This window comes from Eschrichtius robustus, chromosome 18 (genome assembly GCF_028021215.1).
Source record: "Eschrichtius robustus isolate mEscRob2 chromosome 18, mEscRob2.pri, whole genome shotgun sequence".
Taxonomy (NCBI): domain Eukaryota; kingdom Metazoa; phylum Chordata; class Mammalia; order Artiodactyla; family Eschrichtiidae; genus Eschrichtius; species Eschrichtius robustus.
In genome coordinates this window covers 25,911,668-25,929,484 of record NC_090841.1, presented here as the reverse complement: position 1 = coordinate 25,929,484, position 17,817 = coordinate 25,911,668, and the positions used below count along the sequence as shown (strand labels likewise).

The 17,817-nt window shown below is 33.6% G+C and overlaps 1 protein-coding gene across 7 annotated transcripts in view; it reads left to right on the top strand.

Moving 5' to 3' along the window:
* NAA16 (N-alpha-acetyltransferase 16, NatA auxiliary subunit) overlaps positions 1–17,817 on the top strand; it is a 66,617-nt gene that overhangs the window by 17,059 nt on the left and 31,741 nt on the right. For 5 of the 7 annotated variants that reach the window (XR_011070979.1, XM_068526538.1, XM_068526534.1 and 2 more), the window contains 3 exons: positions 2,118–2,237; positions 5,015–5,110; positions 10,667–10,773. Coding sequence is in view for 6 of the 7 variants with exons in the window: in XM_068526538.1 (XP_068382639.1) it covers positions 2,118–2,237; positions 5,015–5,110; positions 10,667–10,773 (323 nt within the window). In the remaining variant the exon portion in view is untranslated. The remainder of the gene's footprint in view (positions 1–2,117; positions 2,238–5,014; positions 5,111–10,666; positions 10,774–17,817) is intronic. The other 2 variants (XM_068526535.1, XM_068526537.1) reach the window with 2 other exon arrangements.

Sequence of the window (17,817 nt, the reverse complement as noted above, 5' to 3'; positions counted from 1 at the left end):
TTACCCATTTCCTGAGCAACACCGTATTAAATAGAATGTCCATCTAAATAAATAATTAGTTTAAAACTAAAATCTCATGTAGTTGCAGGACTTCTAAAGCTTAAAAATACTAGCTAAGGTTTATTTACTCTTCTGTGTTTCACAGTATGGTAATTGCTTAAACTGCTTAATTTCACTTAATTTTTTAGCACCTCTAACATGGGTATTACTTATTGTCCCTTTTTATATTTGAAGAAACTAAGAGAGGTTAAGGACTTGCCCAAGTTGCCCCCAGCCTTTCAGGAGGTAGAGTTAATTTCTAAAAATATCTTTCTGACTTCAGAGCCTTTCCTTTTTTTTTTTTTTTTAATTTAAATAGACTTTATTTTTTAGAGCAGTTCTAGGTTCACAGCAAAACTGAGTGGAAGGTACAAAGATTTCCTATATACCCTCTGTCCCTGCGCATGCACAGTTCCTCCTACCCACACCCCCCCTCCCCCCAAGCCTGTAGTTTACATTTGGGTTCACTCTTGGTGTTGTATACCCTCTAGGTTTTAAAAAATGTATGATGACATTTTACATACTACCATTGTAGTATCATACAGAGTAGTTTCACTGCCCTAAAAATCCTCTGCTCTGCCTGTTTCTCCTTACCCCCAACCCTTGGCAACCAGTAATCCTTTTACTGTCTCCATAGCTGTGCTTTTTACAGAATGTATTAGAGGTGGAGGCATACAGTATGTAGCCTTTTCAGATTGGCTTCTTTCACTTAGCAATATGCATTTAAGGTTCTTTCATGTCTTTTCATGAGTCCTTTTAACTGCTATCCTCTACTCTTGTGGAGGAATGGGGCACAATCATAGTTCTTTTTTTCTCCTTTTATTATTTTTTGAATTCAAGTATAGTTTAACGTACTGTTTATGGTTTTAACTAGTAAATGTTTATGTGTGTTCACTTTGTACCAAGTAGTGTGCTGACCATTTTAAGTACATTATTTCAGTTGATTATCGTAAAAACAGACTGATGTAGTTGATATTTTGCAGGTAAGGAAATGGAAATTGGAAGTTTTGTAAGTTATTCAAAGTCATAGAGCTAGAAAGTGGTAAAACTGGTAGTTACACCTTGTTGGTCTTACTGTAGAGCTTGAGTAATATACAATATAATAAAATAAATAGTAAAATGGTATATATAATAATTACTGTAATATGATGATGATGGAAGCTGAAATAGTATGTATGACTGAAGACATTTCAAAGGGTTGTTTGAAACAGATTCTGTAGGGAATGGGAAAGCTTAGGGATAGAAAGTTGAGATATATTTTTTGAGATTCTGCCTTTTATCTTGATTAGGTGTGCTTTCCATTTTATCTGAGAAGTTCGTTATTTATTTATTTTGGCTGCGCCGTGCGGCTTGCAGGATCTTAGTTCCCCCACAAGGGATTGAACCCGTGCCCCCTGCAGTGGAAGTATGGAGTCTTAACCACTGGACCGCCAGGGAAGTCCCTATCTGAGAAATTTAGATTCTCATTTCCCATACCCACTTTCAATTTGTATGGCTTAGTAAAAGAAATTGAGTCTTAGAGGTGACCCACATGTAAACATGGTTTGTGTAGTTTCTTGCTGTGAAGTGGTATTTAGTGTTATTGTTTTGTGAGTTAAACTTCTCCAGTTTTAGTGACCTGGAAAGGACAGTAAGAGAATTGAATGGAGAATTGTTTAACATAAGAATTGATTAGGAAAAGTACATTAAAAATCTTGCAGTAGGAAGGCAGGGATATTTCATTAGAATTATTTACCAATCTATATATAAGGTAACTTTAGTTACTTTAAAGGGTGTACAAAAATGTGCATAATACAAAGATTTTTTACTAACAAGTTAATATCATATATATGGTGTGGGAGGGAGCCAAAAATGAATGTTAGTATAATAGAATGTGTAAATGAAGGTTCATTTCTGAAGACAAGCTGTGAATTAATCTATGTTTAGTTATTTAAACTGCAACAAGCCCTAAAGGGAAGCACCGTACAGTTGTCTTTCATAAACGTCTATTATACTAATAATGCTTAGTGAAATCTCTGGGATTAGAAAGGTATTTAATGTTTAAGCAAAATGAATGTGACATTTAAACTTAATTTTAGGGGAAATGCTGTTGAAATTGGGACGATTAAAAGAAGCGAGCGAAGTATTCAAAAACTTGATTGATCGGAATGCAGAAAATTGGTGTTATTATGAAGGCTTGGAAAAAGCTCTACAACTTAGTATGTAATGATTTTTCTCCTACCTTCTCTTAGCTAGTGTTTTTTTTTTTTTTAATTAATTTATTTATTTTTGGCTGTGTTGGGTCTTCATTGCTGCGCGTAGGCTTTTTCTCTAGTTGTGGTGAGCAGGGGCTTCTCTTGTTGCGGAGCACAGACTCTAGGCGTGCGGGCTTCAGTAGTTGCGGCTCGTGGGCTCTAGAGTGCAGGCTTAGTAGTTGTGATGCACGGGCTTAGTTGCTCCGCGGCATGAAGGATCTTCCCGGACCAGGGCTCGAACCCGTGTCCCCTGCATTGGCAGGCAGATTCTCAACCACTGTGCCACCAGGGAAGCCCTTAGCTAGTGTTTGAAGTATAGTAAAATATAAAGTTGTAAGAATATTTGAGGATGCATATTTTTAGTTTTAGCATTCATGTTTCCATTTAGGAAAATTACAGGTTAAACATGGGAGTGAAAATGAATTCAGATATTTTTATATTTAAGTGATAAATGCTTACAGATTATTTTAGGTTTCTTGATCCATTAAAATGTTACTAATTTACACTAACTAGAGTGGTGGGGAAGAAAATGGGCATTCCCCTTCTGGGAAATGTCATAATTGTTTAGTATTTTTAAAGAATAAGAGGACTGTTAGTGTCAATCTCTAAGAATAAGAATCGGGCCAAAGAAATGTTGCTGAGAGTATGTTGTATATAGCATCAGCATAAAAACTCTTCTTTTACTTTCAAACTAGGCTAATTTGTGTAGAATAAATTGTATACATCTTCTTTTGAAATTTGATAAGCTTGACTTTTCAGAAATCTAGAATATTATTCTAAATTTTCCCTAATACTCTCATAATTAAATATCTTTAGGAGCAGTTACTATTGCTAAAATCATATTTAGTCATGGGTAAGTAAGTATATGGCTGAAATAATTATGAAACTAATATGAAATAATTATGAAACTCGAAGGTGTTGAAACAGCAGAATTTTTAAATTTAAAAAGTATGGTAAGTAGGTAGCTACCCATATTCATTTATAGTAGGAAGAGCTATGAGAAAAATTTATTTGTTGTATCTTAATCACTTGTATACATGAATCCAGGTTTTCTGTGTGTATTTAAAATTTAATATCACAAATTATTAAAAAAGTTCCTTAAATAATTGTTTTTAAGAAAATAATGAAAATTAAAATATTGATTAGATCAATAGTCTGTCTTTAAAAAACAAAAACAGGACAAAAGTCATGGGTCTGCAGGTTGGAAATGTGAGATAACTGATTTTTCTTTAAACTACCAGTTACTGGCATGTTAATCACTTAACTGCTTTAGTAAAATGAATGTAATACGTTCCATATATCAGGATCCATGCTTACTATAAAATATATTGATTATAAAACGAATTCTTTTTTTAGGTTCCTTAGGACCTTTTCTCCCCCATGGTAGGTTCTGGAGCTCCAACTTGTGACTTCAAATGGGGCATTGAAATGGTTTGGTTTTTGTCTCAGTGTAACTACATTTATAAGACTTGTTTTATCTGGTAGTGGGAAAATGTTTTTTATACTCATAGTTTGTCTCATTCTCTAAGATTAGGTATAAATATGAGAACTGCTTTTTAAAAATATGCAATAGGCTTCTTGTAAATTTTAGTATAAGGGTCCTTAATATTTCATGAAGTCTCCAAATCATTAACAGAACGTGAAAATAATTTTTCACATATCCCAGTTTTTAAAATTAAACCACATTGGAGCTCCAGAATGTATTATTGGGGGAAGGAAGGAGTCTAAACAAAATCGGACTTTACTTTTTAAAGTGCTGTGTTTATAATCTTGATACTGAACACTGCATTTACTGTGGCTTGATTGCTAGCACCAAGGGTTATTTTTATAATAATTATATTTCTGTGGTCTGAATTAAAATCCACCTAGAACCGTATAGTTTAAAAATGGGTTTGCTTTTTCTTAAAAATTCTGCTGTAAATTATCTTATTGCTTATGTAAAATAATGCATGTGATCTCTCTTTGTAAATTATGCAGGATATTATTTTAGAATAATAAACTAGACCCAGATCCGATTCTGCAGATTGTTACTGTAGTTTACATATAGATCCTGTATTTAGTACTATAAAATTAGGTTGGTCTTGACAGGGAAGATACAACTTTCTTTTAGAAGTATATTTTATATCATAATCTTTGGGAGAAGTAATTGCCACTTTAAAAGTCTGTTCTAATGGGGTTCTTTTTTTTTGGTACCTGGACAGGGATATGAACTAATGGAGTTCTTTGTAATAGAGTTTCATTGAAGATTTTAAGTGTCAAACCTCCTTAGCAACTTAGTTCATCTTTTAAAATATTGCATTCATGACCCTAAAACTATTGCTTCTTTAAGCCTATCAATAGGCGTTATAGACTTTTGTTGGGTTTATGTGGGTTATATTGGGGTAGAGGATTTATGTAAGATACATTATAAGGAACATTTTCTTTTTCGTGGGTTGTGCATGCAGGAATATCAGAGAAGTGCAGTGTATCTTGAGTCTGTCTTGTGTGTATATGATTAGAGTTGGATGTAGACTCTGTTGTGGTGAAATTTTGGTTTTCTCTGGACTTTGGGTTTAAAATGGTGATATAGTGATTATTTCATTGCCACAGAGTTTTTAATGTCATTCTTACAAAAATTGAGAGCAGCTTTAATACTGATAATGTGATTTTTAATTTATAACATAATTTTTAAAGTTTATTAGCATTTTATCATAGATAAAAGTTTTGATGCTTTGAATCTGACGCATATTTACTGATAATAGGCACTTTAGAAGAGAGGCTTCAAATTTATGAAGAAATTAGTAAGCAGCACCCCAGAGCAATTTCACCTAGAAGATTACCTTTGAATCTTGTCCCAGGTAATATTAGGATATCTTTTGTAACACTAATAATTACTTGTTGAAATTACTCAACACCATTCACATTTTAAAAGCTTGTTTCTGGAATAGAGTTTACATCTACACCAGTCTTGGGGGTGGGCGAGATCAGTTATTTATTTGTTATGCATATGTTGTTAAGAGTATTTACGTTGTTAGCTTTATGTTGGTTTTAAGTGTCAGAAGTTATTTATATAAAAGTGTTTTTCTTATGTGACTTTAAAAAGTAAACAGCGTATTTAGAAGGTAAATTAAATTCCTTAGAATTGATGACAAATTATATGCGAGGTATTGTGATTTAAGTGGTAGAAGTTTTGACATTCTAGATCTTCCTTTTAGGACATAAATTCAAAGAAAGAGTTGTGAGCTTTTTGTGCCCACCACAGTGTTAAAGAATATCACCAATGCTGTGCAAGGCCCTCTCTCCTCAGAGTTGATTGCATTCTTGAAATTTGCCTTTTATCATGCTATTGTTTTTGTAGAGCTCCATGTATTTTGTATCCCTAGAAATAAAAACAAAACCCTGCATTTGTACTTTATGTAAATTGGAGCACTGTGGTATGTATTCTATGATTTGCTTCTGTTTGAACAATAGTATATTCATGACCTTGACCTGAGTTGTAGCATGTAGCTGAACTCATTTGCTATTGAGCTTATAGGAGGTAAAGAGTATATTAGCTCTTCAGTTAATGACTTTGTTGATGATTTTATGCAAAATTGTGCCTTTTTCTTAAAGTCATCTTTTATTTTTAGTTGTAAGTGCTATATATTATGAATTATTTATTGGGACTTCTGGCATGTCTTTTGATACAAGTCAGACCCTAGAATGCTAGTATAACTTAAAAATCTCTATTCTAGGCATGGGGCGAGGGGGGGGGTATATTTTCTAATGAAATTCTCATTTACAATGGAAATATTTGTTTAAGTAATTGTGTTATTTTCTTTTTATCAAAAGATTAATGGAAATTAAAAGCTTTTTATTTGACTGACTTTAAAAATACATGAAATACCTCTTAGAAGTGTATTGGATTAGACAGTAGATACAAATTTATTTAAAAATAAATAAATAGTGCCTTTCATTTATGTAAATGATGAATAGTATTCTGATCCTCCCTGTTTTGTTTCAGCTTTGTGAAGTAGGCAGATTTCCTAATGTTTTCCAGGGAACATTAAGTCCCAGTGGATGTTAATAGGCTTGGTGGGGAGGACGCCTGTGTACTGAGATGTTCTTCAGTCACATGAGTTTGGGAAACTTTTGGTTAAACACAACAATCAGGCTTCTGCAGGACTTTCAGTATATGAGTTGTGAATTTCCAAGGTGGGATGTACTGTGCAGAGAGGAGCATTTCCCTAGTAAAAGCGTTTTCTGGAAGATGCTCGAGCTCACATTTCTGTATCTCCTTTTTAAAAAAAATAACAGCCTGTTGAAATATAACTCACATACCATAAAATTCACTTTTTAAAGTGTGCAACTCCGTGTTTTAATGTGCTCAGGGAGTTGCACAACCATCATCACTCCCAGGTTTCAGGAAATTTTCGTCACTCCAAAAAGAAAACTCATGTCCATTAGCAGTCACTCCCAGCTCCCAACCCCTGAACCAGGCAACCACTAACCTAACTTTCTGTACCTGTGGACTTGCTGGTTTTGGACATTTTGTATAATTAGAATCATACCATAGGTGGCCTTTTGTGTATAAGGTAGGAAGTATATTGTTACTGAAAGATAACCTGGAGCCAGTTGTTGAATGTGGAGTGTGATTTAGGTTAAAGTGGAATCATTCTGGACCCTCTAGGACATTGTCTTTGAAATGCTAAAAGGATCTTTTTACAAGCTAGGCCTCAGTTGAGGGGTCTTGATGGCTTGGGCTTCAAGGTCAGCATCATTTGAGGTTCTAACATACATGTATTTACAAAGCTCTGGGGACCATATATAAAATTGTGCAACTACTTAATTGTACCTTTGCAACAGCTGAATACTTCATGAAGTTTTTTTGCCTGTTTAGAAATATTTTTGTGTGTAATAAGAAAGGTATCTTAGCATTATCAAAGGCAATAAGATCTTTTTCAAGAAACATGATGGAATTTGAGAATGCAAGTTTTGAAAAAGGCTTACTGGTTTTTAGATAAAAAGGTTTATTACCTACAGATTAGTGAACAGCCAAAGTCCTGGGGAGATTCTGCAACAGCCTGAAATATTAAGTGCTGTGAAAACAGTAATTTTCAAAATAACTAGTTTAATTCATCGTGATCTATTAGTCTTCACTGGCCAAGGAGGGAGAAAGAGGGAAGGAGATAATCCAGAGTATTAAATGAGAATGCTAATCACATTTTGCTCCTATTTTATTTTTGTTTCATTGGATTGTTTTTATTTTTTATTGAGATATAGTTGACATACAATGTTTAAGTTTAAGGTGTACGATGTATTGATTGATACATTTATATATTCCAATATTATTATCACTGTAGTGTTAGCTAACACCTCCATTAGGTCACACGATTATCATTTCTTTTTTGTAGTGAGAACATGCACCATTATTTAGAGTAAATTCCCAGGTTATCAGATACAGTCTGATCTTGCTGTTTATATGTTCATTATTTTAGTGGTGGTTTTTGGAATATCAATTTTTATGTGAATCTGTACTACATTTAGTGAAGAATTAGCATAGCATCTCTGTAGTCAGATAACTTGTTTTACAAGCTGCAGTGCTAAACAGGCACATAATGATTTTTTCTTAAATTTTAGAATTTTATTTATTTTTTTATACAGCAGGTTCTTATCAGTTATGCATTTTATACATATTAGTGTATATATGTTAATCCCAATCTCCCAGTTCATCCCACCACCACCAGCCCCTCCCCACTTCCCCCCTTGGTGTCCATATGTTTGTTCTCTACATCTGTGTCTGTATTTCTGCCCTGCAGACCGGTTCATCTGTACCATTTTTCTAGGTTCCACATATATGCATTAATATACGATATTTGTTTTTTCCTTTCTGACTTACTTCACTCTGTAGGATAGTCTCTAGATCCATCCATGTCTCTACAAATGACCCAATTTCGTTCCTTTTTATGGCTGAGTCAGGCACATAATGATTGATAGCTTTTTTTTTCCCCCCTAAAGGAAAGACTATGGGGGTACTAAAGAATTATTTTAAAATAGTTAGGAAGAAGGGAGGTTATTTATTTTTGTGAAACAGTTTTTCTTATATGTAAAGAAAAAAATTTTGAGATGGGTAAATAGTAAGTAATTTTGGGATATAGTGTGTGACTGAGCAGTTGAGTAGCTGGGTAGCCTTCTGGTTTAGACAGTGCATTCATACAGTTCTGAATAAAAGGGTGCAAAACAGGTTTTAACTGAAAAATCTTTTCTGTGTCTCTGTCCTCTGGCCACCAAGTTTACTTCCCCAGAGACAGCCACTGTTACTAGTAGATGGTTTAACTCTTCCAGAAATACATTGTGCATATACAAGCAAAAGTATGTGTTTGAGGGTTTATGTATAGTTTTCTTTTTTCCTCCCCCTTTTGTACAAAAGTAACATAGATTGTTCTGCACCTTGTTTTCCTTTTCACTTAACTCTGTATCTGGAGTTCAGTCCTATATCAGTATATAAGACCTTCCTCATTCTTTATCATAGCTAGCTGCACAGTTGAAATAAAAGTTTAATGGGAGAAGAGGCTTTCAGTGTAGTGGATACTTGAGAGCTGAGTACATTGTCTTTTAAGTAAAATTGCCAGTATGATCTGAATAGATTGAGAAAGTTGAAGAGGAGTTCAGAGTAGCCTCTGACATGAAGGTAAAATGCATGTTTTCTCAGTAGATGATAGCAAATGTGGAAACTTAACTATAGAAATACAATAGCTGTCAGATGTCAAGGTGTAAATGATAGACAACATTTATTGAGTGGTTACTGTGTGCTTATGCTATATACTTTTCATCTTGTGTGAGTCATGAAAGAGTACTCTTGAGGCTGGTGGTGTTACCGGCATCTTACAGTGGGGAAATTGAGATTTTTAGTGGACAGTGTCACACACGAAGTAAGCAACAACATCCCTGACTGCCTGCCACAATACTGTTAACGTTTGCTTTATATCAGAGGAAGTGCTGGAAAGATTTGATCTCTGAAACTTTTTGATTTTTAAGGAAGTAATGATGTATATTTAACCCAGAGTGAAATTTTGTGCAATCTTGATAATCTGTGATTTTCAAAAGATTATATACAGAGTATACCGAAGGAACACAAAATACTACTCTGGGTTGAATATACATGATTACTTCCTTAAAATTCAAAAATAGTTTTAGAGATCAAATCTTTCCAGCACTTACTCTGTTATAAAGATTAGAGATCATCTGAAAACAGTCTTCGTAGTAAGTTGAGGTAACAAATATTAGATAAAATTTTCACTCAATAAAATTTAAATTTCTCCTCTTAATTTTTATGACATCTGCAATATGTTGAGTATGCATGTTTTGTTCAGTAGTGTCAGTCACAACAAATAAAAATAACCACTTGGGTTGTTGAGTATTTTGGTAAAATGTGATACCTAAAGAAACCTTAAGAAAGGTCATTTCAGTAGTCTTACTTTAGCTTAAAACATTCATGACATATATGTATCTTTTTTTTTTCTTTTGAGTGGGCAAATCCATGTCCTTACATATTAACCCTTATTGTCAAAAAGTTAGAGCTTTTGTATTTAAAATTAATTTTTTTCAATTTTTTCTGCTTTTAAAAAGTGACACTGAAACTTTTTGGTAAGGGTTTAGCAATAATAGGAGATTTATTTACTTGATGTTACAAATAGGGTATTTATTTAATTCTAATGTTAGCATGCCTCAGGGCTCTGTCTGATGTCTTATGGATGTTATTTTACTTATTGTCTATCTCACCCACTAGAATGTTAATAATTTCCATGAGGGCAGAATTAAAAAAAATTTTTTTGTTTTAATCACGGCTATATCCTGGATACCTGGAACAATGCCTGGCACATAGTAGGTGCTTGATTAGATGATTGTGGAATGAATGACTGTTGAAGTAAATCACTAGTTGATTCGGAAAACATTTGTAAATACCGTGTTAGTGTTTAAAAAGATATTTTGACTGCTACTTAAATATAGTGCTGGTTACAGTAGAATCCTTATATAGTTTGCAGAGTGCCTTCTGAGATGTAGGATTGAGATAGTAGGATTGAGCCTCTGCTGGTCAGTGAGATTAGGAAAGGTACTTCCTATCGGGACTGTATTCAGAATAGATAGTAGGTTACTTTTCCTCAAAGCTGCACAGTCATTTTGTTTACCTATCTTTTGAAGTGTTCCTTGAAGATATTTTGAATCTACATCTAGGGAAAATACACTTGCCAACCGAACCGAGATATTTGTTGTTATGCTTTTTGGCGGTAACAAATAATGCTGACTGACTTTTTGGGTTTAAACATTGGATAGGGGAATCATTGTTTCTGAAGGAGTTTTATTTTTATTTATGAAATAATTTTGTAAACTGTTTGCATCAGTCGAAGTATAACAAAGTACACTTTTGTTTCTAGGTGAAAAATTTAGAGAACTAATGGATAAGTTCCTGAGGGTTAACTTCAGTAAAGGCTGCCCACCCTTGTTTACTACTTTGAAATCTTTATATTACAATACAGAAAAGGTAAAATTTGGTCTTTATTCAATTGTAGTCTTTTTACTAACTTAATTATTATAGAGAGATTTCCATGTAAATAATATGCTATGATTCAATCATTTTCTCTATTCTGGTAATGGTGTGCACCTTAATCTAATAATAGATGAACTGAAATTGTATGCATGTACTATAAGTAGCATCAAAGGAAATGTCAATCTGAAATTTACCGAGTAAAGGGTTTATAAAAGCACTAAAATAAAGGTTGTTGTTTTTAATGGGTATACTTGTCTAGTGGGATTTTAAGTTTGACCTATTGTCACCAGAGGTCTATATTTAACTATTTCATGATTAATTATCTATTATTTTATGGTATGACTGTGGATTTTTAAATTTGTTATGTTTGCTTTTAAAGTTAGAGCATGGAAAATTGTTACTGCAACAGTAAAATGTCATTTGGCGCTGTTAGTTTTAACTAATAGGCTACATTTTAATGTAGTTTTAACTAGTTTTCGAATGAATAGAATCACTTTATGCTTTTTTAAATTAGGAAATAGACTTGGTTTTATATTAGAGAGATAATTAGAAAATTAAAAGTTAATGGAAAATAAGTTATACTTCTATTTCCAAGCATTGCTTCTTATTTATTGAGGTCTAAAATCTTGTGTTCTTTTCTGTGATCAGTTTTTGAAAGTTACTAGTGGATAAGGAAAAGATTTTATTAGAAATGCTAAAATATTTTTAGTTAAACCTATATCACTTCATGTTTATTTAGTTTTGACCCATAATTATTTGTAAATTAGTAATAATTGTGAATAATAAAATATTGAAAAAAGTCAGTGTTAGGTATAACTGACTGACACTTTCTTCCTTTGGCAGCAGGTTTCATAAACTAAAAGGGACAACTGATAATATCTAGAGGGGAGTGGCTGAGGATGGCTAACAGAACTTCTGTACTCTGTTCCTACCATTGGTGCACCCAGTCTCCTTGCCAATTGGGCAGATCCCCACTTCGGGAAAGAGACCTATAGTACCCGACTAGTAAAAAGTGTCATTTACATTAAAACAAACAAACAAACAAAACTTACAATTATTTAATGTCTGTAGTATGCTTTATTTGATTGCAATGGTACTGCTATCGATTTTTTTCTGCAATTGATTTTTTTCTGTTGATTTTTTTTGATAGTGATTGATTCATATGAAAACATGTAGCAGTGCCTACCAGTAATTTTTGTAGGTTATTTAAATTAGCATTTGCCAAAATTCTTCTCTTACTCATTTAGGCAAGGGTGACAGAGAAGAAAGATGAGATAAAATGTCGGAAATAATAAAGAACATGTATGTGAATGAGAATAGAGTAGTGCTTTTGTAACACTGTCTTACAGCAAGTACTGAAGACAGAATTTGTTCCGTACAGAATTCCTTACAGAATTTGTTCCTCTTAAGCTATCACTGGGCTTTCACTGGCTTTCTCAGTTTTCATAAGAGGCATAGACTTAAAAAAAAAAAAAAACCCTCCAATATTGATCGAAAATTACCATCTTAAAGGTGTTAAGCATTTGTTGGTATTTTATTTTTTAAAGCTTGGAAATTGTGTTTTTAAAGAAGGCAGTGAGAATGCATTCATCTATATGGGAACCTTTGACATCTCTTTAGTGTTTATTTTTGAGCACGCAACAGGAATGTTTACCATGTGTTTTTGAGAATTGAATTAAACTGCAGAAAATTGAGTTTAAGTTGTCAGAACTTAGTATAGTGAGAAAAAATGTACAAGTATGGGAAATCCTTCTCAAATCATTTTGGTCACATATTTGTGATTACTCAAGAGGGCATTTTAAAATTTGCATATTTCTAATCCGCAGTGAGTCCTGTTTTTAGCTAAGGGCTGCATTTTAGCTCTCGAAGGATTTCAAAGAGTTAAGGCTGATAAACAATTATAGTTTTGTAAACTTCCAAGTCTTAAAGAATACTGCATGTCAGGTACCATGAAAATAAAATTATCTTTTGAAGTTAGCTTAGGATATAGTACAAGTGTCAAAAAGTATTTAAAAAATGTCTTCAGCATTTTAAATTGTGAATTTTGACCATAAGTGTTTTGGGTTTTTCCCCCCAGCAATTTCACAGGCACTTAATGTGTTATGTAGTCTTCAATATCTTCTTTTTAATGACAGCGTAGTCTTTTATCAAAATCATACCTCCAATTGAACTTTGATTTTCAAAGTTTTTGCAGTTAAAAAAGTATATCTTTGTACACATAGCTTTACTTAGGACTTTTTGTCTCATAAATTCTCAGAATAAATTAATGGGTAAAAGGTATGAACATTTTGTTATTCTTGTAAACATCAATTTGTATTGCCACTACCAAAGTGTGTGAAAGGTTCACTGTGCCCTCACCAGCATTAGGCAGTGTTAAATATTTTCTTTTCTTACGTTTGCTTTTCTAATGAGATTTTTTTTTTAAACATAAAGAAGCCAAAATTTAATGTAACCAGATTTGCTGATCTTTATTTCTATTGTGGAAGTTCACCTATTGTTTTAGAAACAGTTTGGAAAGTCCTCTTCCTCTTGAGCCGTGCTTCTCAAGGTGGGGCGGGGGAGGGAATTTTGTCCCCCAGGGGACATTCTGCATTGTCTGGAGATGTTGTGGTTGTCAGCGTGGTGGGTGTGCTACTGATACCTAATGTGGGTGGAGCCTGGGGACACTGCTGAACACTCTTCAGTGCACGGGGCAGCCCCCCACAGCAAAGAACTGCGTCACCAACATGTTGGGTTGCGCTGCGTAATTCTAGGGGCTGTCCTGTGCGTCACAGGATATTTGGCAGTGTCCTTGGCCTCTACCACTTAGACGTCAGCAGCTTACCCCCAGTATCTTTGTTGTTCTGTTAATAGCTTTATTGAGATGCAGTTCACATACAATAAAATTGACCTATTTGAAGTTTACAAATTCACTGATTTTTAGTATATTCAGAGTTTTGCAACCATCACCACGGTAATTTTAGAAAATTTTCATCACCCGAAAAAGAAACCCCATTCATATCTGCCCGCCGCACTCCCCCAATCAGGCAGCCACTAGTCTTCTTTCTGTTTATGGATTTGCCTATTCTGAGTATTTCATACAAACAGAATCAAACAATATGTGGCCTTTATTTCTCTAGCTTCTTATACTTAGCATAAATATTTTCACCTATGTGGTAGCATGAGTACTTCATCCCCTTTTATGTCCAAATAATGTCCAGTTGTATGGCTATACTACATTTTATCTATCAGTTGATGGACATTTTGGTTGTTTGTACCTTTTGGTATGAATAATGCTGTGAACATTTGTGTACAAGTTTTTGCATGTACATGTTTTCATTTCTCTTGGGTGCATATACCCGGGAGTGGAATTGCTAGGTCAAATGGTAACTCCATGTTTAAACTTTTTAAAAACTGTCAGACTCTTTTCCAAAGTACCTTCACCATTTTACATTCCCACAAGCAGTGTATAAGGATTCTGATTGCAATACAGTCTCACCAACAATCCACTTGTTATTATATGATATTTGATTATAGCCATCCTAGTGGGTGTGAAGTGGTATCTCCTTGTGGTTTTCGTTTGCATTTCCTTGATGACTGATTATTTTGAGCATTATTTCAAGCGCTTGTTGGCCATTTGTATATCTTCCTTGGAGAAATGTCAGTTCAGGTTCTTCGCCCAGTTTTTAATTGGGTTATTTGTCTCTTCATTATTAGTTGTAAGTTTAAAAATATATTCTAGGTACAGGTTTCTTATCAGATACATGATTTGAAAATATTTTCTACCATTCTGTGGATTGTCTTTCCACTTTCTTGAAAGTGTCTTGATGAAGCCCATTTTATCTTTTTTCCCTTGTGTTGCTTGTGCTTTTGTGTTGTATATAAGAAACCAATTTCCAAATTCGGGGTCATGAAGATTTACACATATTTACTTCTAAGAGTTTTATACTTTTGGTTCTTACATTAAAGTCTTTGATTCATTTTGCATTCATTTTTGTATATGGTGTGAGGTGGGAGCCCAGCTTCATTCTTTTGCATGTGTTTGTCCAGTTTCCCAGCACCATTTGTTTTTTTTTTTTCCATTGAAAGTCTTGACAGCCTTGCTGAAAGTAAATTGATCATAAATGTGAGGGTTCATTTCTGGACTCTCATTTCTGTTCCACTGATCTGTATGTCTGTCCTTAGGCTAGTATCACACTGTCTTGATTACTGTAGCTTTGGGGTAAATTTTGAAATTAGGAAGTGTGAATCTTCCTTTTTTTTTTTTTTTAATATTCTTTTGACCATTAAGGATTTATTTTATTTCCATTTGAATTTTAGGATCAGTTTTTCAGCTTCTACAAAGAAGCCAGCTGGGATTTTATAGGGATTGCATTGAATCTGTAGATCGCTTTGGGAAGTATTTCCATCTTAACACTATTAAGTCTTTCAGTCTATGAACATTGGAAATTTTCCATTTATTTAGATTGTCTTTAATTTCTTTCAACAATTTTTTTTGTAGTTTTCAGTTTATAAGTCTTATACATCTTTTGTTAGATTTATTCCTAAGTATTTTATTTTTTTATGCTATGCTAGATGGAAGTATTTTCTTTTCTTTTTTTTATTATATAGTTTCAGGTGTACATCCTGAAACTTATATAGGGCCAATTATAATTTGACATCTGTGTACAGTATAAATTGTTCACCACTACAAGCCTACTTACCATCCATCACCATACAGTTGACCCCTCTGCCGCACCTTCGCCCATTTCACACCCAACCCCTAACTGCCTTCCCCTCTGGTAACCACTGATCTGTTTTTTAAAATTTTTTTTAAGATTCCACATATGAGTGCAATCATGTGACATTTGTCTCTGTCTGATTTATTTCACTTAGCATAATACCGTCGAGGTCCATCCATGTTGTTGCAAATGGCAAGACTTCATTATGGCTGAGTAAATAGTCCACTGTATATATACACCACATCTTTATCCATTCATCCATTGATGGACATCTAAGTTGTTTCCATATTTTGGCTATTGTAAATAATCCTGCAGTGCCCATAGGTGTGCATCTATCTTTTTGGATTAGTGTTTTTGTGTTCTTTGGATTGGAATTATTTTCTTAAAGTTAATTTTCAGGTTTTTTTATTGCTAGTATATAAAATACAGTAGATTTTTGTATATTGTTCTTATATTCTGTAACCTTGATGAACTTGTTTATTAGTTGTTATAGTTGGTGTAATGAATTTCTGTCATCTGCAAATAGAAAGTTTTATTTCTTCCTTTCCAGTTTGTATCCTTTTTATTCATTTTCTTGACTAATTGCCCTGTCTAGAACCTCCAGTCAATGTTGAATAGAAATGATGAGAATTGACATTTTTGTTTTGTTCTTGATCTCAGTGGGAAAGCATCTAGTCTTTCTCCATTAAATATTGTGTTAACTGTGGATTTTTTTGTATATGCCCTTTATAATGTTGAGGAAGTTCCCTCCTACTCCTAGTTTGCTGAGCATTTTTACTGTGAAAGGGTGTTGGATTGAGTCAAATGGTTTTTCTTTGTCTGTTGAGATGATCATGTGTTTATTATTTTTATTCTGTTGATATTGTATATTACATTCATTGATTTTCAGATGTTAAACAACCTGGCATTAGTGGGATAAAACCCACTCGGTTGTGCTGTATAATTCTTTATATATGTTGCTAGGTTCGATTTGCTGGTATTTTATTAAAGATTTTTGCATCTATATTTCTAACAGATACTGGACTGTAGTTTTCTTGTGATGTCTTTGTCTGGTTTTGATATCAGGGTAATAATGGCCTTATAATGAGTTGGGAAGTGTTCTCTCCTGTTTTTTGTTTTTTTGTTTTTTTTGAAAAGTTTGTGAAGATTGGTATTGGTATTAAATATTTGGTAGAATTTACCAGTGAAACTATCTGGGCCTGGACTTTTCTTTGTGGGTAGTTTTTGATTACCTGTTGAAACTCTTTACTTGTTATTGGTTTATTTATATCTTCTATTTCTTCTTATTTGGTTTTTGAAATTTGTGTTTCTAGAAATTTGTCCATTTAAGTTATCCAGTATTGGCATATATGTTCATCATATTTCTTTATAATCATTTTATTCAAGTCAGTAGTAAGTAATGTCTCTTCTTTCATTTTTAGTTTTAATAACTTGAGTCTTCTTTTTTTCTTGGTCAGCCTAGCTAAAGGTTTGGCACTTTTGTCAGTCTTTTCCGAAGGCCAAGTTTTGGATTTGTTGATTTCCCCACCCCCCTTTTCTATTTTATTAGTTCCCAAATCTGACCTTTATTATACCCTTACTTATGCTGGTTTTAGGTTTAATTTGCTCATCTTTTTCCAGTTTTTTTTTCCTAACATGTGCTTAGTGTTCTGTATTTTTGTTTTTTACTTTGCAGATTTAATCGATGAGAAAAATGATTTTTCTAAGGATAAAGATCTATATTTGCACAGAAAGATACTGAGTAAAATCAGTTTTTATTTAATTTTAGTTCAACTGTCAAGGCTACAGTATATACATTAAAAAATATTGTTTTAGTGTTTTAAAAGAAACCAGAATGACCCTAAATAAGAGGTGGAAATTAATTCTGGGCTTCCATTTTCACCTATAATGGAAAGTACTTTGCAGTTTTGGTCTGTAGCTTTTCACTGTGTCAGACTGTTGAGTGAAGACAGTGAATCATCAAGGTTTGCGTGGGTTGTTACAGGTGCATTTGATTCCATTGAAGCTGGACATCAGTGCACAGGTGCAGTGAATATGAGTCAGAACATGGAAATTGAGTACTTGACGAGACTGACTGGATGAAGCATAGATGTCTCAACAAAAAGTGTATGGCTGCCCATACACAGGAAGGGAAGGTAGGCTGTTTCCCAGAGGACATTTTTTTGTGTTAAATCTGCCCATACTATGAAAATATTCCAAGATCCTCATTCAGTTAAAGAACGTGTAGAGGTATGTGTGCCCTTTAGAAGCTGGGGACAGTAGGCCCAAAGAGTTACAAAAAACTTGACCTGTTCAGTGAAGAAAGAGAATCATCATGAACTTCATTGGAATATTTCTA